Genomic DNA, 22,962 nt, shown 5'->3' with positions numbered 1-22,962 from the left:
GCAAACACATAGTTATTGACATATATACTGAAAATCGTTACTTGATTGAAAGGCTGTAGCCATATTGCCCAGCTCTACTGTCAAGTTTCTGCTGCAGTTACAGTTTCAGTTTCATGCATTTCATATTGTAGGTGGTTGAAACTGAGGTCACTCCTGAGAGACTATCATCAGGATCTCATGTTGGCTCTGGACGTGTCATCGTTTTACCAACAAGCGGACAACATCATTAGTGCCATTAACTGCAAGGTTGAGAAAAACATGGTTTTGGCATTTACAGAAGGCCTCAAACTATCTTTTTAAATGATGATGATATCTACAAGTCCTGATGCAGGATGTTTTCCATTGTAGATGAGCCGTGTATTGATGACCGACTTGCAAAAAAGCAGTCAAGACAAAGAGACGAGAGAAATTACCTTCCAGATCAATGTAAGTCTACAAATCCATGATCCCATTTACCTGTGGAATTGCACATGATTAAGACATGATCTTATGATCACTTTGGTTTTCCCGTCAGACACTAGAAGAGCACCGTATTGCGATGTTCCACCAAATAGTGGCCAGATGTATTAGTCTCATGCACATTTTTTTTTTCTTCGGACTGTAGCAAATGAACTCCAAATGAATGATGTCATTTCCTTCCACGACCCCACCCCTCCCTGCACAACTCTCTTTCCAGATGCTGAATGAGTCTGCGTCTCGCCTGTCAAATCTCCACCCAACCCTGGCCAGAAGAGTTACGTGCAAACAGGCCGAGGTGAAGGAGAACTGGGCACTTCTACAGGAGCATTTCCGGTAAACGGGAGTCTTCTTACTCCCATTGTCCTCATGTGAACAATAATAAACAAAGTAGTGGCAAGTAGTACTATAATATTTCGTGGCTGGTTTAGTATATTACATAATACTTCAGTGGAGTTATTATTGTAAACATGCAAGAGTTGAACTGACATGTTTTTTACCTTTTTTTATTTTGATATCGATACTAAAGCGGTACAAAGTTTTAACTAGTGTAAGCCAAAGTCTGTCTCATCAATGGCAGGAGCTGTTTTGATGCATTTGTCAGATATCTGAACTTGGTGATAACTCGCTGAATTTGGGTTAAACCTTTGGCAGTTTCTGTTTGGCAGTGTTGGGGAAGCTACAAGCTCATACACTACAAGTTACTAAAAAAAAGTAGCTAACTACATTGAAGAAATATTTGTAAATATATAACAATCCGATGATATTAATTAATAAGGGTGACATTGAACAATTAGAGTGAGAACATAAAATTGAACATACATTTATGCTAAATATAAACTATTAAAACTAGAAAACACGCTATTTATATAATTGATTAGAATTATAGTCAAAAACAGCAGCAATTTATTACATTTTTTGCTTAAAAAAGAAGCCAAAGTCTCTTTAAAGGGATAGTTCACCCAAAAATGAAAATTCTCTCATCATTTACTCACCCTCATGCCATCCCAGATGTGTTTGACTTTCTTTCTTCTGCAGAACACAAATGAAGATTTTTAGAAGAATATCCCAGCTCTGTAGGTCCATACAATGCAAGTGAATGGTGACCAAAATCTTGCAGCTCCAAAAATTACATAATGGCAGCATAAAAGTAATCCATAATAAATCCATGTCTTCTGTAGCAATGCAATCACTTTGGGTGAGAAACAGATCAATATTTCAATCCATTTTTGACTATAAATCTCTACTTTCACTTTCAAAATGTGAAAGAATGTGAAAGTGAAGGTGGATATTTATGGTTTTCTACATTGAATAAATAAGTTTAAGCTTTAATACGCTGGCTACCACCCCTGGAGTTCGCTAGTTTGAATCCCAGGGCGTGCTGAGTGACTCCAGCCAGGTCTCCTAAGCAACCAAATTGGCCCGGTTGCTAGGGAGGGTAGAGCCACATGGGGTAACCTCATCGTGGTCACTATAATGTGGTTCGTTCTCGGTGGGGCGCGTGGTGAGTTGAGCATGGTTGCCACAGTGGATGGCGTGAAGCCTCCACACGCGCTATGTCTCCATGGCAACACGCTCAACAAGCCACGTGATAAGATGCACGGGTTGGCGGTCTCAGACGCGGAGGCAGCTGGGATTCGTCCTCCACCACCCAAGCAAATCACTACACGACCATGAGGACTTAAAAGCAAATTGGGAATTGGGCATTCCAAATAAAAAAAAAAAATCCACGTTCATGAAAAGGGCTGATATTGCTACTCGCTGAAAAATGTTTCTGAAAAACAATACTATTGTGAAAATAGCTGAACTACTGTCATGCTTACTCCCCAACACTGATGTTTGGTCTGTTTTTGGTTTCTAAAAAAAAGCTAATCAAAGTCTACTATAGCAGTGGTGGCTCAGTGGTGGCTCAGCAGCTAAGGCTCTGGGTTACTGACCAGTAAGTTGGGGGTTCAAGCCAAGATGCCACTGTTTGGCCCTTGAGCAAGGCCTATGACCCTATCTGCTTCAGGGGCGTCGTATCATGGCTGACCCTGCGCTCTGTCCCCAGCTTAGCTGGGATATGCCAAAAAAAAAAAAAAAAGAATTTCACTGTATATACGCAAATGCGTGACAAAATAAAGGCTTCACTTAGCCCTCCTATGGTACTGAAAAAGGGCAACTCCCTTTGGTATTCCGGTCATTTTTGAACGGGAGGATCAGATGTTTAACACTTTTTTTTTTTTTTTATGATGATGATAATAAAACCATTTCTTCCTTGAAGTAAGAACAAAACAATTATGCATTTCTTTTGTGATTTTATGCTATTTTGATCTTATTTATATGTAAATGTCTAAATGTTACCATTAATTTGCATATACAAATAAGCACATTTTTGAAAAAAAAAAAAAAGGTAAAAATTCAGAACCTACACTTCTATAAGTTGAAACATGAAGAAAATATGAAAATGTGACATCAATTGGAGGCAGATTACTGCCATCTGGTGAACAAAATATAAATAACATGACTTGAAAACCATATCATGCGAGTAACAGACAGTAGATGACTGTAGCCACCTATTATGTAGTTTAATGGCTTGTTGTAACCTAATTTTATATTTTATCACAAGATATGCATTTGGATATATATTTAGACATTATCAAACTATTATTTGTCAAAATTTAACATTTTAAAATTTATTTGAAGTGTCAGTTTTTGCAGTTAATGACATTATGCTTACAATCAAACCTGACCATGGTGTTACAAAGAGAAGACACAGAATCAAGAAGCATTTTTCTACCAATAATTTATTTAAAACATAACAGTTTAATGAATCAAAGTAAATGCATAATAATATTAAGAAAATGAACATCAAGAAACAGAGATGAACTGCAAAATTCTGAAAATGCAATTAGAGTATAAAACAGAAGAATCAGAGTAAACATTTTGCAATTTCAAACTTTTACAGTAAAAATGTATTTTGCAAACATGTCTGTGTGTGTGTGTGTGTGTGTGTGTGTGTGTGTGTGTGTGTGTGTGTGTGTGTGTGTGTGTCGGCAGGTTTAAGTGGTTTACAAGGACTTTTCCTTACCTGGGCCACTTTTAGGTTACAAACTGGTAATTATGGTAAAAAAAAAGGGTATTATGCTATAAATGTGGTTTATGAGGACATTTCTAGTGTCACTTAAAAATCACACTAAACGATGTTTTATTGAAAATGTAAAAATACAGAAAGTTTTTTGTGAGGGTTAGGTTTAGGGGTAGGGTTAGGGGATAGAATCTATAGTTTGTACAGTATAAAAATCATTATGTCTATGGAGAGTCCTCATAATGATAGCAACATGTGTGTGTGTGTGTGTGTGTGTGTGTGTGTGTGTATGTCAGATTGCTGTCATCAGCTGGAAAACAACAGATGACTTGTAATGCCATCAATGATCAAAAATGGCTGTAGAGCTCCATTTATTGATGCCCTGGTCCTGTGTATGTGTGAGTGTGTGTGTTCTGAATTTTGAGTATGTTATTGTCTCACCCCTTCATTTCTGAGTGTGTGTTTAGCATTATGACTCCTTTATTTATTTATTTATTTATTGACAAATGTAAAAAAAAAAAAAAAGCTCTGTGTTATAGTCTCACCAGTTCCTTTGTGTGTGTGTGTGTGTGTGTGGGTGGGTGGGGGGGTGTGTGTGTGTGTAAGTGTGTGTTTGTGTGTGTGTAAGTGTGTTTGTGTGTGAGTGGGGGTGTATGTTTTGCACTGAGGATGTTTAAGAGTCTCACCCTGTTATTTTTGTCTTGTTTTTCAAGCATGACCTCTATGCAATAATATGAGTTGTGAAAGCGTTGTAGAGGAGATATTCATTATTTAAATAAGAATATTAATGAGAAAAATTGAAAGCAAGGGGGGAAAGTGGGTTATTTAAGTGTTTTTAAAAGAGATTTAAAATAGTAGAATATTCAGCCGTGGTGCAGATGTGAGCGGGAATAGCTCATGACAATGGTATAAGGATATGATGGGAGACAGGTACTCTCTTAAAACATATCTGTGGAATGTGCACATACATTGAGGGAGGAACTGTCTGTTAGCTGCCATAACTCTAATGCTGCCTATTCAGATTTATTGAGGTTTAACAAGGAATAAAGGTATGGATCAAAACAAAGCTGAGTAAAATATGCAGAGCTGGTTTAAAACACATCGTAGGCCGACAGTGCTTTTTGGCTCTCTCAACGAGTCCTCTATCACCAGCTCTGCAAACACACCTTTCCTGAAACTATGAGCTAACCAGACAAGAGGGAGGTGACATCATTGCCTGCATATCCTGCCAACAATAATATGCTCTCAACTCAATACAATTGCTGCTAAAGTTTCAGTCAGGATTGCATAATTACCAGAGATATTACGTTACTGATCTGTGGGTTTTAATATTTGTGTATTTGAATTCCCAATCTGCAAGCTGTTTGCATTCAAGATTTATCTTCATCAGTCTAATGACTGCATGATGTGTTTGAAACTTGGCAAATGTGTTTGTGGACATCTGATGTAATGATGCCCCACTGGTGACATTAAGGCTATCATTTTGTTCTGCTTTTACAGGAACCAAAAGACAGATGTGCTTTCCAAACACCAGTCAACTTTAGCTGCAGATCCTCTAACCACATGCCCTGACTCACAGAGCTTTGCTAGAAACGAGGGTCACAGCGTAATGGGAAAAGATGTGAAGGAAGAGCAAAACCGTCTCCGAGGATTTGAGGTTAGCTGTAGTGCTTACAAAAAACATCTGTTAGCACGTGATTATAAATGGCCAGACATGACCACAGAAATGAGTTCTTCTTTAGACACTGATGTTACTTTGTTTTTAGTTCATCAATGGAAAATAGTGAGGGGAAAGTTGATTTAATTATGCATGAGAATAATTAGAAATAAAATAACGACATCCAGCAAATCCAACTGAAACTTCAGATTATCTTTACATGTTGATTCATGAAAATATGTGAACAACTCAAAATATCAAGACCCAAGTAATGCATTAAAGCATTACATACTGTACATTTCTGAAGAAGGTAGGGTTGCACTAGCTGTGCGTAAGGTCTTAAACGAAGGGCTTAGTAACTACTAGTTAGTTTGTAGTTTGTAACTAAGTTAGAGCTTAATTTGTGTGCACCACCAGTTCTTAATGCAAGACTTGGCTAGTAGGTTGCAAGCTCCAAGTAAAGTAATGGATAGTCGAATAATATGATGTTTAGCTTTATTGATCCAATAAGCAGCCTTCAAATTTGTAAACAGAAGTTTTAAAAAGCCATGCATAAATACTAATATTCAGAAACTGGATATAAAATAAAAGAAATAGTTTCCTATATATATTTTGTGTGTGTGTTTTTTTTCCTCCCCTTCTCTCCCCAATTTGGAATGCCCAATTCCCAATGTGCTCTAAGTCCTCGTGGTGGTGTAGTGACTCGCCTCAATCCGGGTGGTGAAGGACGAATCTCAGTTGCTTCCGCGTCTGAGACCGCCAATCCGTGCATCTTATCACGTGGCTTGTTGAGCGTGACTGTGCAGACATAGCGTGTGTGGAGGCTTCACGCTATTCTGTGGATGGGAGATGCGGGGACTAACCGCAGCCTCAACACTATGTTTTTGTCCGCGAAATTGAATAATGACCTACAGGGTAATTTTGAACATCCCCGTGCACACACCTCACCCTTGTCTTGAACCAAGCGTTGGTGTATCGAGGTTTGATTACATCCTGAATCCACCAAGGCTTGGTATGTATCCCCCTGAATACTCACTGGTATTCTGTACATCCCGGCTTGATCGGGGGCAGCCTGCAGCACATCAGGAACCCGGACCAACACCGCTGGCTTTGGTGGAATGCAGCCTCATTTCCGGGGTGCAGGTACAGGAAAAGGGGAAGAGGAGTTGGAAGGATGAGAGGAGAGAGACTGAGAGAAGGGGACTCGCCGGCCCCTGGGTACACCGCCAAATGGTCCTCAACCAGCTGGATTGCCTCTGTCAGCGACGCCGGGCAGTGGCACTGGACCCACTCAGCCGTTCCTTTCGGTAGCCGGCCGACGAACTGCTCCAGTACCACGAGGTTGATGACAGCCACAAGCTGGGCTTCCCCGGACAGCACGGGCAGCAATCGGGCTGCCCACTGGGTGTTAGGCCAGCCCCAGGCTTCAGCCGCCCGCTCGAAGAGCTTAATAAAGGCCTCTGGATCGTCTTGTGGCCCCATCTTCGCGAGCATGACTGAGGCCCTGGTCACGGCTGGAGTACTCACATGGGCCATCAAGCATTGCAATATCTGTCAGTCATCCGTCTGGGCTTGGAGAAGGACCTGAAAACGCTGCTCCTGCTCCACACGTAGGTCTAGGAGGGCTTGATGTTGGGTCTGGTGGATGCCAGCAAGAGTCTTGATGACTTCGGCGAATGCCGAGGACTCCATGATGGCGCTTCTTCCTAAAATGTCCTGTGTTTCGGCACCACAGTAACAGGTTCTTTGACTCTCTGAAATGAGGACGTGGAAGCCAGATGAATTTCCACCTTCTCTCATCTTTACTGTATAAGTCACTTTTCAGTGTCACCATAAATGTAATACACACAGCACACACATACACAGCAAGTGTGTGTCACCTCCTCTCCCCCTCTGTGGCTCTCAGCTCCCCTTTATCTCTCTATCACCTCTCACTGCAACACAGAACAGCTGTAAGTCAAATTGCCCACAGTTGTAACTCCTTACGGCTCTCATCTCTTGGTCTCGCTCTCCATTCACAAATCGGCGCTCGACCACGCCCCCACCTCCACAGTGTGATTTTAGTGTGATAAAATCACTTACTTACATTTTCTGTGTAAAGTTATATCCAATTTTACAACTTTGTTGCCATGACGATTTAACGGCAAAAATGACCGTAAAAACAATGATTTAATCAACTTTATAGCTCAAATAATAAATAAGTTTTAACAGAATTATAAGCTTCACATTTCTGCCTTTAAACCCTCCAAAAATTGGCCCCTTTCACCTCCACATAACCTCGATTTTTGCTTTTTTTTTTCAATAAAAGAAGGGATAAATTGAAATGATTTTTTGTGGGAATAAATATTATGCCACAAACGCTGTAGATCAGTTGTTCTCAACCAGGGGGCCTCAGTGAACTTCCAGTTGGGCTATATATATATATAAGCTATATTATAATAATCAAAAATGTTAACAACACAAAAACTGATATATTTCTTATTTTACTTCAATAACTCCATTCAATAACCATTTATGTTGAAAAACAGTTCTTAAACGTCTGGAATCACAAAATGAATCACGAATCATTATTTTATCCATGGACTATCCTGGTTTCTGTTATAATAATAAAATATAATAACTTGTATTGAACAAGGGATAGTCCTTTGATCTAAGGGCTTTTCTAAAATTTCAAGTTTCACGTTTCTGCCTTTAAACCCTTCTAAAATTGGCCCCATTCACTTCCATTGTAAGTGCCTCACTGTAACCCAGATTTTTGCTTGTTTTTTTTTTTTTTTTTTTTTTTTAAAGAAAATGAGTGACCAGTCTAAATAATTTTTTTGGTAATCAACATTATGCAACAAATGCTGTTGATTGAGCTTAACCTGTATTGAACCTGGAATATTCCTTACCGACTTAGTTACAAACTAACTAGTAGTCACTAAGCCCTTTTCACTTAGACTTTTTGTAAAGCAGGTGCAACCCTACCCTGGTCCCTAGACATGACTCGGGTCCCTCCATCAATGTACATCTATGGGATTTTTTCGCCCATTTTATCATCTGCCAATCGAACATCATAAGTCTGATCATAATAGGTATACTTTTACTTTTCAAAGTGATCAAATTTATGATGTTTGATCACTTTAACCTATGGTGTCAAAAGTGCAAGATGAGTATTGTCGAAGTTTAATACTTAAGGTTAGGGGTCTGTCCAAATCACAAAACCGTGCAATAGTCATAGTTGCTTGCCTAAACAAGGGCAACTAATAAACCCTATACACTTAATTCAGCATTGCAGTGTAGAACACTCACTATCTGAGATGATGTGTCTTTTTGCGGGGGTCAATTTAATTACTCTTGACATACATTGTGAATAGTCCATGATTAAACTTAATCTATGCCTGGGACTGCACCACAAATGTTTTTCTGCAGTGCTCTCAAGGCCTTTGGCCACATAGGATGTGGAGTCCGGTTGAGGAATGTTCTGCTGGAAGTCGAGGCTCACTATCGGAAAGCAGCTGCTCCAATCTGGACAACATCTCTGAGAAACAAGACATGGACAGGAAGAGGTGCAGAAAGTCTTAATTTCACATCAATGGAAGACTGCTGAATTTAATAATCCATATATGTGTGATGTCATTTCATAAAAATTTATTTCAAGATGTAGTTGTTGAGTAAAGTCTGAGCGACTGTTTATGCTTCTCAGCTATATCGGCCAGATGGTTCAAACAACCCATATTCCCTCTCAAGAATGTCTCGTTCCTAATAAGGTGCTGAAGGAGTCGACGACATCCACTGTAATGGTAATAAATTTTCAGCCTTATTTCATCATTCTGCTCAATTAATCTGATGTCTGAATGACAAGCCGGTTTTATACATCTCTCATCTCTTTCATCTCTCTTTGGAAATGAACAAAGACTCCACTGTGGTTAAAGGACAATACAAATCTGATCGTTAGAGAAGAGCAAGACTGCTCAAAGCAAAGTCAAGACCAAAAAATGGAGGAACTCCTAAGCCAGGTGGAGGTGCTTTGGGATGCTCTGCAGAAGAAATACGGAGAGAACGATGAGATCAAACTCGCTGAAAAAGAACTATCTGGAGATAACGCTGTACAGATGATGCCAGAACTCCCACTTTCTAACCATCCCCCACAAAATGCAGAGGAGGGCGGTTCTGGAATGCTTGCAAAATTTCTTGAACTTTTGGATCCCAGTGGTTATCACAAAACGAGTCAGGTAAAGCAAATATCATGAACTCAGTTTTAGTTTTAAGTGATTATAGTTTATGATACATTTATTTAATCATTCCCAAACATGATTGCCTAAGAGAAAATTAGTTATGCTGCATTTGTGCACAATAAAGGACACCATGCAAATAAAGGACACCAAACCACTTATGCAGTTGTGAATCTGCTTTAGGATGTCCCTGGTCTTCAGAATAGCCCAGAAATGTCTGAGGCTGGAGAAATTTCACTGGATCTACAAGGGGATCAAACTTATCAGGAGAGTTTACGGAAGCACGACCAAACCACAGAGGAGCTACAGAGCTTGGTAAAATATGACCTTGTTTATGAAACGGTGTGCAACATTGTATAGATGTATAGAGTGATGGCAAAATATTTTTTGGACACTTAAAGGGATAGTTCACCCAAAAATGAAAATTCTCTCATCATTTACTCACCCTCATGCCATCTCAGATGTGTATTACTTTCTTTCTTCTGCTGAAAATATACAAATATTTTTAGAAGAATATCTCAGCTCTGTAGGTCCATACAATGCAAGTGAATGGTGACCAGAATTTGAAGCTCCAAAAAGCACATAAAAGCAGCATAAAATTAATCACTATGACTCAAGTGGTTAAATCCATGTCTTCTGAAGTGATATGATAGGTGTGGGTGAGAAACAGATCAATGATATGAGTCCTTTTTTACTATAAATCTCCACTTTCACTTTCGCATTCTTCTACTTTTGTTTTTTGTGATTCACAGTCTTTGTGCATATCTCCACCTACTGGGCAGAGAATTTATGTGCTTTTTGGTGCTTCAAAGTTCTGGTCACCATTCACTTGCATTGTATGGACCTACAGAGCTGAAATATTCTTCTAAAAATCCATACAATGCAAGTGAATGTTGACCAAAACTTTGAAAAGCCAAAAAGCATATAAATTACTACAAATTATCCACCCTGACTAGTAGGTGGTGATATGCGACTGTGAATTGCGAGAGATTTATAGTGAAAAAGGACTTAAATATTGATCTGTTTCTCACCCACACCAATCATATCACTTCTGAAGACATGGATTAAACCACTGGAGTTTTATGGATTACTTTTATGCTGCCTTTATGTGCTTTTTGGAGCTTCAAAGTTCTGGTCACCATTCACTTGCATTGTATGGACCTACAGAGATTAAATACTCTTCTAAAGGAGTTTTATGGATTACTTTTATTCTGCCTTTATGTTCATTTTGGAGCTTCAAAGTTCTGGTCACCAATCACTTGCATTGTATGGACCTACAGAGCCGAAATATTCTTCTAAAAATCTTCATTTGTGTTCTGAAGAAGAAAGAAAGTCACACATTTGGGATGGCATGAGGGTGAGAGAATTTTCATTTTTGGGTGAACTATCCCTTTAAGACACATGTAAAAATGTATGGTTGTCACTGAGTAGGTAATAAAATATCAAATCAAGAGCCATTTATTTGAAAGAAAGATTGCACAAGCACATTTTTCATCCTGATCTCATGAAAATGAAATGTGATGACATTTTTTGTAAAAGAGCATTACGTGGTTAATCAAACATATTGTGGCAGTTCCAAAGTGAAATGTCCGCTGTTTGAAAACACTCACTAAAAGCGAGATAAATGTTCTCCCGAACAGATGAATTTTTTTAAGGTTAATGCTTTATCGAGTTTTAAATCAACATAACACCTCCCTACCCTAAACCTTAAACCTAAACCTAACCAGTAATGTGACAAAAAGCAAATGTGAGTTGAAAAATGCAATTGCTGAAGCATCCTCGTCATTTTGTGGTGCTTCTATGACACTTTCGGCTCAACTCGCTTGTTGTTGTCGAAATTGTCGAAGTTGTCCAAAGTTGTCGAAATCCTACATATAATGCAATAAATAATATTTTAGAACAGTAACTATACAGAGTCATGTGCTATGGTAAAAGTGTTTAGAAGTCATAAGATAGCATTGTGGGAGGAACAGAGCGAAAAATAAGTGTTTATGAACTGATAATCTGCCGTTTTACTCTTGATTTGTGTGAAAGTGAATGAAAGTCATTGTTGTCCTGTAGTTGTGCCTCTAGTGTTCATTTTACCAGGAAACTGTCACAACATTTAGCAAAAATGTAGGTATAGTAACATGAATCTACGAAGCCAGGTAGACATTTTTCAAGCAAAAGAATCAAGCAAAATAAATGTATTAGGTTGAAAATGTTGTCCATAGTTAATGTGCTGAGCCCCATCTGTGGTTACTCTGCTAGGACACTAGATGTGAATTTAAATGGGGATCTGACTTTATACATCCAATAAAAATCACCTTGACACCAGTTGGTGAATTAAAAGTTATCGCAAAAATGGCTCAGAAATGTGAAGTTGTGTGTACGTGTCCAAATACATTTAGAAACACTATGTTTTCAATCACATATCAGGTTTCAGAGTAAATTTGTGCTTTCTTAGCTGTCTACTTTAAGACTACGGATCAACCAGCATCTCTCCCGCTGTGCTGAACTCAGTATGGACCTCCTGGACACAGAGCTCTTTGACTCGGATCCCAGTGGACTGGAGGGGCTACAGGAGCAGCAAGATGACCTTGAGGTCAGATGATTAGATCACTAATGAAAGAAATAGTGCTGCAACTTTATAATCACTCATTAAAATAATCAGCAACAAACTAAATGATTGATTAGTCGGATATATGTGGTGTGCACAAAGAAACTTCATTAGTAATGTCACTTTACAGTAGTGAACAGTGTGTTTGCATGATAAAAATGGGTTCAAAAATGGTGGAGACAAGATGTAGCTAAAAAAACACGACCCTAGTTGTTCAGTGCATGGGAGCACAGATCGTAAGCACACAGTTCAATGTGGACCAGCAGCGAGTGTTTGTGCTGTTTGATGCACTTGAGAGTTGTTTCTCTCCAGCGCAGTACTTATATTTTACTGTTATTTTCTACATTTTATAATGTATGTATGTTATGAATTTAAAATCAGGCACGTTGTGCAAAACTGTTTGTCTTTACCACAAGCAAGAACCCATCCACGTCAGTCATATCGATCAACATAAAAAGGGAGCACAATAATTATTATTAAACTGAGCAGTTTGATAAACATTGGTTTTAGACATTAAGTTTAGGTTTAAATATACATAGCCTAACATTAATTAAAGTCCTACATATAATGCAAGAAGTCCCTTAAATTTACTTCTTGCCAATTAACACTTAGATTGTGCTTTTGTTTTTCTTAGTTATCATTTATAATTAAGTGGATTAAATTGTCCTTCTGCTTCCAAACTGAGTACAAACCGTTTAAAAAATTTTACATTTATATTTTAAACCGTTTTATATACAGTGTATAGCATTCAATTGTATGCATTTTTAAATGAAATGTGGCTTATCTGATTAACTGATTAATCGATGAAATAATCAAAGATTATCAAAAAAATGTAGATGCAGCCCTAATATTAATCACTAATTAAATCACTAATTAAGGGTGCTGTAAGCGATGTTTTCATGGAAAAAGTATGCAAAAAAATAAATTAAAAACGTACCTACTCTCTGAAAGATATCACTGAAATAAGTGTCGTGAGATATCTCACCGGTCTCTGTGACAACTCTACATTCTGTAAACAGCAAACAAAAATCTGGCGCTTTCTGCCTGTCAATCATTCTGCACGTTCTCATAGTATTGTAGTTGCAGCGAATTATTGAGGCTTAATGCCATTTTTATGCCATGTTGTTCATAACAGTTGTCAGTTGAGGGCGCTGTTTTGCTGCTATTGTTTTTGACAACCGTTTTTGCTCGATGTCGGTCTCAATTAAGCTCATTTGGCATCTTTGGAGTGTGAAGTTTTGGAAAATGGGGTGTGGTTAATCCAACGGATCAGCTTGAGGAAATTCTGGAATGGCTAAAATCACTTACAGCACCTTTAAATTTTAACACAGTATTAAACTATTTTTAGGTTGCCTCAAGATGGATTTGTGGTTATAATCCGTCCCAGCACCGCCTAAAATAGATTAAATGAAAAAGATATTTGACCTTTATATTTAAGGACATTTACCCCACATTTTGACCCAGTTGTTAGTGGGTTACCTGTTAAAAAGACTGACATAGTTGGTCACTAGTATACATTGTGTTTTGGATGCTGGTCTCTTGCATCAGTCCCTCCAGGATAATTCTTTCAAATTCAGCCAATCTCCGCATTATTTGTGGTAGCTTGCAATTTGATATAATTTCTGCAAATTTTCGGCATAAACTGTGAATCTGAGGTTACCCATCGCTTTCATACATGTTTGATAGCGGCAAAACAAATGCTTGTAACAGAGTGAGAGAATCTGATAAATGGCAATAAATGCTAAACAATTAATTAGAAAATTAACTGACATTAAAAGGTCATATCATGTATATGTACAGATATGCAACATATTATATATTTCAAAATATTACAATATTTGCCATTTTCATATATGTAACATATATTTTTTTCCAAATACTTGTGGAATTTGACTATGCATATAAATGCTCAAATATATAAACTATAATTGTTTATGTTTGTATATGGCCATGCATCATATTTCTGTATCAGACAGTGTAATAATTGCAATAGGACTAATTATTGAATCCTCATTTGTGTTTTTAGTTTACAAATTTATTGTAGGTCAATTTCAACCTTCGAAAAGTTTCCTTGCATTGTCTGAGGCACAACATTTTAATTCAAAATTAATTAAGGATCTTCCAATTGCCATATTACAGGCTTCCCCTAAATGTATGGTATTTTTTCGGTGTATTTGCTTGCTAACTGCATATTCAGTTATTGTGCGCTAAAACATTTACATGCAATTGCATTTACACCATCATTGACACAAATAGCACAGGTATACGATGATGATTTGTGAGTTTTCACTGTAAAAAAATATATAAAAAAATGCCACTAATTGCATTGCCGTATTTGAGAAAAGCTGCAGCAAATTCAGTCATTTTGGGCCACAATAATCAGGAAAACATGCCGCAAATCCTGGAGGGACTGCTTGCATGGGATGCTGGTGTGCTGATGTCCCAGCAACGCTACTTGACTAACTAAGCCAGCAAGACATCCTTGATCAACCAGCATCATTAGAAAGCACGACCAGCTTCACCAGCAAAGTTTTGCTAATGAACAGCATGGCTATACTGAAATTTATGCTGGTCTGAACTGGTCTTTTCAGTAGGGTTGTCATGTTGTTAAACAACAACTCTTTCTCATAAAGGCTCATTATCACATTATTGAGGGAGAGGTGACAGACATGGAGAGACTAGCCTGTCAACTGCAGGTTCCTTCCCCAGAACAGAGAGACACACTCAGGGAAGAAGTTCAGGCGATTCTGCAGGCTTGGGAGGAAGTAGGCCGCAACATGGCAGAAAACAGAGGTCGCCTGGAGAAGTTCCACCACATTCAGGACTATTTCGAAAACTATCTTGCACATGATGTAAGAAGAGAAAGCTTGACTAATTTGGATATAATCATCTCGCTGCATTACATAATGAATGTTTTATATTTAATATCAACAACTTTATCATAAAGTATGTTCCCATAGCCTATACGGTTTTTATTTGCATCATTAATATTAGTTGTTGTATTCATTTAGGATGCATTTGATATTTTGATACTGTTTCCTGTAGTACGTGGACAGAAAACACCAGATCTCGTGTCCTCGCTGGCAGTGCCGCCTGGAGAGAGAGTGAAGTTGCAGAAATGGATTGCAGCATTGAAACAAAGCTGGACGAGTTTAACAAACTGGCTGCAGCTGGACAAATGCTTATGCAAGAGGAGACTCAGTTTAAAAACATCGTGAGTGTGTGATGGATTTACTAACTATAAATATATGGTGTCCATATCCAGGATGTTCATTGTGATGTGTTCTTGAATAATCTTTCCGTCTCCAGATCAAAGAGAGGACAGATGAGTTGCAAAGCATGCTAAAATGGATCCAAGTCAATTGGCGCACTCAAAGAGAGCAACTTAAAGGAGACCAAAATGAGAGACCAGAGAGAACAAATTATCTTGTCCAACAGAAGGTTGTTTTTTAACATGACTCATATTACTTATTATATAACAGATAGTTACGGTCCTGGACGCTGATTGGTCAACAGCTGTGCTTTATTCATGATAAACGTGCAAAAGTGGTGCAGCTGTTTAGTGAATCTGTCCCATTGTTTACATCTTGTGGCTATACTTTTGAAACAGTGAGTATTTTAACGTTTACGGATTGGCCCCCATTCACTTCCATTATAAGTGCCTCACTGGAACCCAAAAACTGTTTTTTTTTTTTTTTCTAAAGAAATGCCACAAATGCTGTCGACTGAGCTTAACTTGTATTGAACCTGGAATATTCCTTTAATGGACACTAAATAATGATTCAAGACGAAATTACGTCATTAAGTGCGAAGAAAGAGGCCGCAGAGTCTTCAGAAACTGCTGAATTCCAAGTCTGGTTTGCATCAGTTCTGTTGGTGTTTATATTACGAAAATGACCTTTTGACTGCTCATTATTCAGCTTATTACACAGCTACTTGCCAAATAAATAAATGGACATAAAATAGTGAGTTACTTGCTAGCTTACTTGTAGAAATCTCAGTCTGATATCACTTTATCCTTGAAAGTGCGGTCATTATTCAGAAATATCTGACTGGATGGTGCAATTGACCAATCAGAATCAAGGATTCCAGAGAGCCAAATAGTAATTTGAAATAATGCAGCATGCATTAATCTTTCATGTCTAAATGATTGCTTATATTTTTCCTTGTGTTCTAAAAAAGCTTTCATCTGAAAGTCTGTGCATTATAAACGAAGAGGGAATGGGAGGCACTATTGAAGCACAACCCTCTCAAAACAACCGCAAACAAAAGATTGGGAGTCAAGATGTGTCCAGTGTTGTAAGTCAGGAGTCCTGCCTTGCGAAGACATCCCTTGGCTCAAGCATTTGTCTCATTTTAAGCTTTGATGAGCAGTCCTCAGAGATCAACAAAGTGAAAAAGCAATGGTCACCTAACAATAGTGAATTTCACTGCATCTCAAATGACATTCATTTATCAACCCCCAAAAAAGAACAAATACGAGAGTCAACAAGCAACATTCAGGTGCACACACAGCAGTTACAAGACAACAACTCATTGCCAATGCAACGGACACTAGAGATACTCCCAAATGTATCAAGTATCACTGAAGAGACAGAGCACAAGTCATCTTGTGGAAATACAGCACAGGAACAGAAGTCAACAAACAACACCAATCACGGTCAACCAGTTAAGTCACCATGCCAATCGTCGCCATGCAATGTTCAACCATCGTTTTGCAACTACCTTACAGAAGGCCTGCAATCACCTGTCAACATCCAAAAACACCATCATCTATCACCAGGCATGGATCAGATGGAAAAGCCAGAGCTATCGGTCATGCATCAACTGCAAAACCAACAGTCACCAAGATACAACCAAGAGTGGACAAAACAATCGCACAGCGATCAAGAAACAAACCAAACGCCATCAGACACAAATCAAGTCTTACAGAACCAAAGCAACGAACACCTGCGTCATGAAGTGCCAGCTGAAGTCACTCACAGAGTAAGCATAACTTCAAATTAGAAGTCAACTTTAATGCTTAAATAATTACACTGTACAAACATTTATTCATTTGACGTCATAACAGTTTCATTCTGTACTGCGTCACAGAGTACGTTAACATGCGCAGCAATACGCTGATACCTATCAAAGATATGTTTGTTCCAAAAATCTGACAACGCAAGAAAACCTCATCTACATGAGATTTGAAATCTTCTGGTTATTCTTTTGACATCAAAATGTAAACAGACATGCATGCAGCATTTGCACACATTAGATAAGCTGGTAAGAACGCTGCTAAACGTGCTTACATGAAGACGTAATTGGAGGTAATGGGCAAAAATCTACCTGTGTTGATCGGTTTATGCTTAAACTGTTTGCTGCTGTTGTTTTTAACAACTGTTTCTGCAAGATGTCTGTCTCTATAAAGATCATTTGGTATCTTTGGAGTGCGGGGCTTTGGAAAGAGGGGCGTGGCTAATTCAACGTCTCAGTCTCGTGGAAGTAGAATGGATAAAATAACTTACAGCACTTTTAAGCATTATCGTATAAGATTGTGCATGTGGGGCCTGGGTAGCTCAGTGAGTAAAGACGCTGACTACCAACCATGGAGTTGCGAGTTCTAATCCAGGGCGTGCTGAGTGACTCCAGCCAGGTCTCCTAAGCAACCAAATTGGCCCGATTGCTAAGAAGGGTAGAGTCACATGGGGTAACCTCCTTGTGATCGCAATTAGTGGTTCTCGCTCTCAGTGGGGCACATGGTAAGTTGTGTGTGGATTGCGGAGAGTAGCATGAGCCTCCACATGCTGTGAGTCTCTGTGGTGTCATGCACAACGAGCCACGTGATAAGATGCGCAGATTGAGACTTGTCCTCCACCACCTGGATAGAGGTGAGTAACAGCACCTCCACAAGGACCTACTAAGTAGTGGGAATTGGGCATTCCAAATTGGGAGAAAAGGGGATAAAAATAAATATATAAATAAAAAGATTGTGCATGTAAACATTATAGATATATTTTATTATTGAATTATTGCATCCAGTGGTCAAATGCTGATTTAGACTGCTCAGTCTTCACCTCACTAATGACCTGTATCAGGTCTGTGTGCAATTTCACAACCCTCTCTTCAGAAAACACATGAAGAGTTACCAAATGCAAATCTGTAGGCTAAAATTACTGTGATCAATAAATTATGAACAGTTTACTGCCATTGCCTAATTAACATGCAATCATGTAATCCATAAAAAAGTAACTGCAGTCAGATTATGAGTATTTTAAAATGTAATTTAATCCATATGATGAGGAGGAGGGTGTGGCTGGGCCGTAACGATGAACGCCCTGCGCTGAATCAGCCCAATCAGCCGGGAGAGGGAAAAAGAGGAACCGGGGGCACCAGTTCTCGAAAGAGAAAGAGAGAGAGAGAGACGCACACAACCGCTCTGTGTGTGTGTCGTTATCTTTCAGTTTTATATTGGTGTCTCATTAAAGTTTTGTTGATTGTTAATTTGATTCCCACATCCTCCTTTCCCGAACCTCGTTACAATCCAATTACAAATACTTGATTTTTCATAATCTGATTACGTAATCCAAATTACATGTAATCCGTTACTACCCAGTACTGTACAGTATATACTGTATATATATATATATATATATATATATATATATATATATATATATATATATATATATATTTCTGTTTAGCAAGTATGTGTTGCATTCTCTGAACTGAATGTGTTGATGACACATTAACTACGAAATAATTGTGCAATTGCTTGTGATTAAATATTTTAATCGACTGACGGCCCTACAGAGTGTGTAAAGCTTCAAACACATACCAAACTGAGCTCAAAGCTTGCACACAAACCAGGCATGTGTGCGCTTATTATTCTCCCTGCTCTGTACATCCTATCCCATATGGTAAAAGAATGATCTCATGATTAAGTTTCCATGGCGTCAGCTGCTTCTAAATGCCTCCTGGTGGTGTGCAAGTGTAAAGATGCATGCCAAAGTATAGGATTTATTAACTTGGCATGCAATCAGATTAGTCGTGCTTCTCATCACAGCTGGGTACGTATGCATTCGAGATCCATACGATTGTAAAAATCCTCAGAATGTGTGTGGGCCATTATTAGCTGGCTATGCAATATGGGATTGTTATTATTAGATGTAAGTTGCATTCCAGCAGGAACGCTTATCTAACTGTTTGCATTTGTCTCTGTCTTTGGCAGGTATTCACGTATTTGCATGTCTCAGACAATTACAAATCCCCATCACATGCAACAGGGGAGGATAAAACAACCTCCGCCTTGTGTTCTTTATCAGTGTCCCTTTCTTCCTCCCATCCATCCTCCTTCCTCTTGCAAAATGTCACACCTGAGGGAGGGACTGTTTGCAACCACAACAGATTCAGTGCCAGTTCTGTGTTCATGCGGAAAGAGCCGATCAGAAGCAGGAATGGTGAGCATCGAAGGCACTCCACGCTTGGCAATGTAGGATTGGAAGGATCTGGCAAACCTTCCAACATTTTCAGGCAGAGGTGTAACACTTGGCCAGAAGGAGAGAGGAGGGGTCAGGAAAGTCAATCAAACTCCAAACCTCAGGTGTTCATTAAAGAGAGCATGTTACCGGTGGATTCGGTCAATTATGACAATTTGCCTAGTACTATCAAGACTCAGAGCGGACCAGTTAAAAACATCTGCTCTTATCTGTCTCTGGGATCCAAACTTAGCTTCAGTCTTCCCAAGAGATTTCACAACAGTGTCTCAGACATGGAGAACAAAAAAGATATTGGACCTGGCCTGGTTTATGACAACCCATCTGACTCAAATAGCCAACTTGTATGCTCATCTCAAACTCCAGTGGAGGTAGAACCAGTCATTTATACTAAACAAACTGAAGTGGATGCAGATCCTAATGCAGACTGTGAAGTGTTTACTCTGGAAGACTTGGAAGATGTAGAACCAACCAGTGATGTTAAGGATGTACATAACCGAGTCTTGATGCAAGAGAGGTTCACCACACCAGTTGAATGCCCTCAGTGGCAATACAGTCGGCCAGACAAACCATCTCTGAACAGCTGTAACGATTCCTCCAAAGCCAACACCGCAGCCAATCAATGCTGCCCTTCTTCATCAACCTGTGGCAAAGAATGCATTAGTGTTTACACCAAAATAAAAGACCTGAATGGTCACTTATACTATGCATCCAAATACATAAAGGTAAGATCCCCGTCGCACGCCTCTGTCTCTCGTAAGAGCGCCCGTGTCATAAACTGTGGTGTGAGAGACTGTGCAGTGTGTTTCAGCGACACAGTGAAAGAGACTGAAGAAATGAGAGTTACCTGTGCAGAGAAGCCTGACATCAGCACGGAGGGGGTTCTTCAGCCGGGTCACTGGCTTTTCCAACAGGAGGAAGAGGAACTGAAAGATATCTGGAGACAACTGCACTATGGAAACAAATATGGTTGAAGAGAAAGGTGAAAACATTTCCTTTAGAGACATAGCAGCTTGTCTATTTACTATAACTGACCTATATCAATAATGTACTAAGATAACAGATATGTGCCATCAGAGAAAACAGCGTAAATATTGATTTGAATAACTTTAACATCAAAGTAGTGCCGTTCTTTGGAGACAACATATTGGTTACACTAAAGTATCATGGTCATATCAGGAGTGGCCAGACATGTGACCTGCCTAAGTGTGATAAGGAAATAGCTCCATCTGTTGGAAATGACACCACACTATTCAAGAAGGGAAAAGCTGCTCCAAAAAGGGGGCGGGAGCGCCAAACTGCCATTAAAGATATAGGGAGCCCCTTACCTAACACTTTCCCTAACTTTAACTGTGAGTGGAAATGATGCCCCTTTTTTGAGTTGGAACAACCCCCTTTTGGAGTAGCCACGCCCCCTTATAGAGTAACTCCGCCCTCTTTTGGAGATTCCGCCCCGATTTTGAGGTCTCTAGTCTGCAGCTAAACCTACTTGAACTATTCAGATGATTTTTAAGTGTTCCTATTATACATTTTTTTAAAGGAATATTCTGGTTAAGCTCAATCGACAGCGTTTGTGGTATAATAACTTCAAAAATGTATTTCAACTTGTCCCTCGATTTCTTAAAACAAAGAAAAGCTAAATCTGTGTTACAGTGAGACACTTACAATGGAAGTGAATGGGACCAGTCCGTAAACATTAAAATGCACACTGTTTCAAAAGCATAGCCACAAGACGTAAACAATATGTGCGTTAACATGATTTTAGCGTGATAAAATCACTTACTAACCTTTTCTATGTACAGTTATATCCAAATTTATAACTTTGTCATAAACCCTAAAGCCTTAAAACGACTGTAAAAACGACAATTTAAACAACTTTACAGCTCAAATAATATACAAGTTTTAACAAAAGAATTAATTGGTAGCTCAGCGAGTGTTGACGCTGACTACCACACCAGGAGTCAAGAGTTTGAATCCAGGGTGTGATGAGTGACTCCAGTCAGGCTTCCTAAGCAACCATATTGGCCCGGTTGCTAGGGAGGGTAGAGTCACATGGGATAACCTCCTCGTGGTCGCTATAATGTGGTTCTCGCTCTCGGTGGGGTGCATGGTAAGTTGTGCGTGGATGCCGCGGAGAATAGCGTGAAGCCTCCACATGCACTACGTCTCCACGGTAACGCGCTCAAAGAGCCACGTGATAAGATGCGCGGATTGACGGTCTCAGACGCGGAGGCAACTGAGATCCATCCTCCGCCACCCGGATTGAGGCGAGTCACTACGCCACCACGAGGACTTAGAGCGCATTGGGAATTGGGCATTCCAAATTGGGGAGAAAAAGAGAGAGAGAGAGAAAAAAATCCAAATTATAAAAATTTGAGGTTCACATTTCTGCCTTTAATCCCTCCAAAAATTCACTTCAATTGTAAGTGCCTCACAGTTACCTTGATTTTTGCTTTTTTTAAAGAAAAGAAAGGACGAGTCAGAGCCATTGAGCTTAACTTGCGTTGAACCCAGAATATTCCGTTAACTTTCATTTCACAGCTATGAATAATAAAATATCTAATTAAATAAATGTAAGTTGCAACACATGTACAAAATGAGGGGGCTAATGGAAGTATCTAAATCTGTATTAAATATTGTATTAGATATTCTTATGCTCTCTAGTTATTAATCATGTAATGAAATGGCTTTTGTTACACTGATGTATACTCAGTACTGTCATAATGACAGAAACACATGAGGATAACAAGGAAATTGATTGCCATGTTTGGCAGCTGTATCTGGACCCAAATGTGACTCAAAAATTGAGGCCGATGTTTTCCCTTTTATGTGCTTAAAAATGAGTAGTTGAGTGAGTATGTGATTTGGCACATGCAAATTTATAGTGAAATGAAAATACATGTTTTTTCAGTTTATTTCACAATTTCTCTTTTTAATTGCAGGGTTCTCAATCAAAACCAACAGGGGACATGTGACCCACCCACTCTATGGATGAGATGGTCTTACTTTGGGCATGTAAGCCACTCACATCAATAAGATGGATTATTGTGGACCGGTTACCCTACAATTATATGGACAACTCACCATTTATCTGCTGTACATTTAATAATTGTTTCATTTATTTGTATACTTCTCTATATCGATGTGGTAAATGTAATTGACCAGTTAAAGTGCAGATCATGTACTACACAATGAAAAATACAATGCATATAGCCTTCATGAGTGGTTCTTCAACATTTCATGCCACCTACTCACCACCAATGTTCCTTCATTTTTTTTAACCTTGAGCCAACTTTCATTTGATTGAGTGCGAGACTTGTGTACAAAGCAACATACACAATGCCTTATTTTGATTAATATCAATATCACTGTAGTTAACCCTAAAAAACATAGCTAACTTTAACCCCCTGGAATGCATATGTTTGCATACATTCATACAGTTGTAAAGATGTATATTCGTCATAAAACTACTTTTTTGTCAATTAAAATAA

General features: G+C 38.9%; 2 protein-coding genes and 1 long non-coding RNA gene across 3 annotated transcripts in view; 2 read left to right on the top strand and 1 right to left on the bottom strand.

The window, feature by feature from the left end:
- Positions 1 to 13,293, bottom strand: part of LOC127425927 (uncharacterized) — a 100,813-nt gene extending 87,520 nt beyond the window's left edge. The window contains exon 1 of the long non-coding RNA XR_007894708.1: positions 12,931 to 13,293. This is a non-coding gene — a long non-coding RNA (uncharacterized LOC127425927). The remainder of the gene's footprint in view (positions 1 to 12,930) is intronic.
- LOC127425902 (uncharacterized) overlaps positions 1 to 15,102 on the top strand; it is a 23,077-nt gene extending 7,975 nt beyond the window's left edge. The window contains exons 4-13 of the mRNA XM_051672205.1: positions 132 to 246; positions 349 to 426; positions 677 to 792; positions 5,024 to 5,180; positions 8,592 to 8,728; positions 8,866 to 8,962; positions 9,077 to 9,394; positions 9,578 to 9,709; positions 11,841 to 11,978; positions 14,627 to 15,102. Of these exons, the coding sequence (XP_051528165.1) occupies positions 132 to 246; positions 349 to 426; positions 677 to 792; positions 5,024 to 5,180; positions 8,592 to 8,728; positions 8,866 to 8,962; positions 9,077 to 9,394; positions 9,578 to 9,709; positions 11,841 to 11,978; positions 14,627 to 14,938 (1,600 nt within the window). The 3' untranslated portion in view covers positions 14,939 to 15,102. The remainder of the gene's footprint in view (positions 1 to 131; positions 247 to 348; positions 427 to 676; positions 793 to 5,023; positions 5,181 to 8,591; positions 8,729 to 8,865; positions 8,963 to 9,076; positions 9,395 to 9,577; positions 9,710 to 11,840; positions 11,979 to 14,626) is intronic.
- Positions 15,075 to 22,962, top strand: LOC127425903 (uncharacterized). The gene is made up of 5 exons (XM_051672206.1): positions 15,075 to 15,207; positions 15,303 to 15,434; positions 16,176 to 16,979; positions 19,207 to 20,453; positions 22,414 to 22,962. Exons 1-4 carry the CDS (start codon positions 15,112 to 15,114, stop codon positions 20,443 to 20,445), a joined length of 2,271 nt encoding a protein of 756 aa, XP_051528166.1. The 5' UTR covers positions 15,075 to 15,111; the 3' UTR covers positions 20,446 to 20,453; positions 22,414 to 22,962.

Source organism: Myxocyprinus asiaticus, chromosome 35 (genome assembly GCF_019703515.2).
Source record: "Myxocyprinus asiaticus isolate MX2 ecotype Aquarium Trade chromosome 35, UBuf_Myxa_2, whole genome shotgun sequence".
In the NCBI taxonomy this organism is placed as follows: Eukaryota; Metazoa; Chordata; class Actinopteri; order Cypriniformes; family Catostomidae; genus Myxocyprinus; species Myxocyprinus asiaticus.
This window is presented reverse-complemented; position numbering and strand designations above follow the sequence as displayed.

Coding starts and splice junctions, on each gene's coding strand:
- LOC127425903 (XM_051672206.1), top strand. CDS start 15,112: ATGGATTGCAGCATTGAAACAAAGCTGGACGAGTTTAACAAACTGGCT. Junction 15,208..15,302: donor AGACTCAGTTTAAAAACATC/GTGAGTGTGTGA, acceptor TTCCGTCTCCAG/ATCAAAGAGAGGACAGATGA. Junction 16,980..19,206: donor CAGCTGAAGTCACTCACAGA/GTAAGCATAACT, acceptor TGTCTTTGGCAG/GTATTCACGTATTTGCATGT.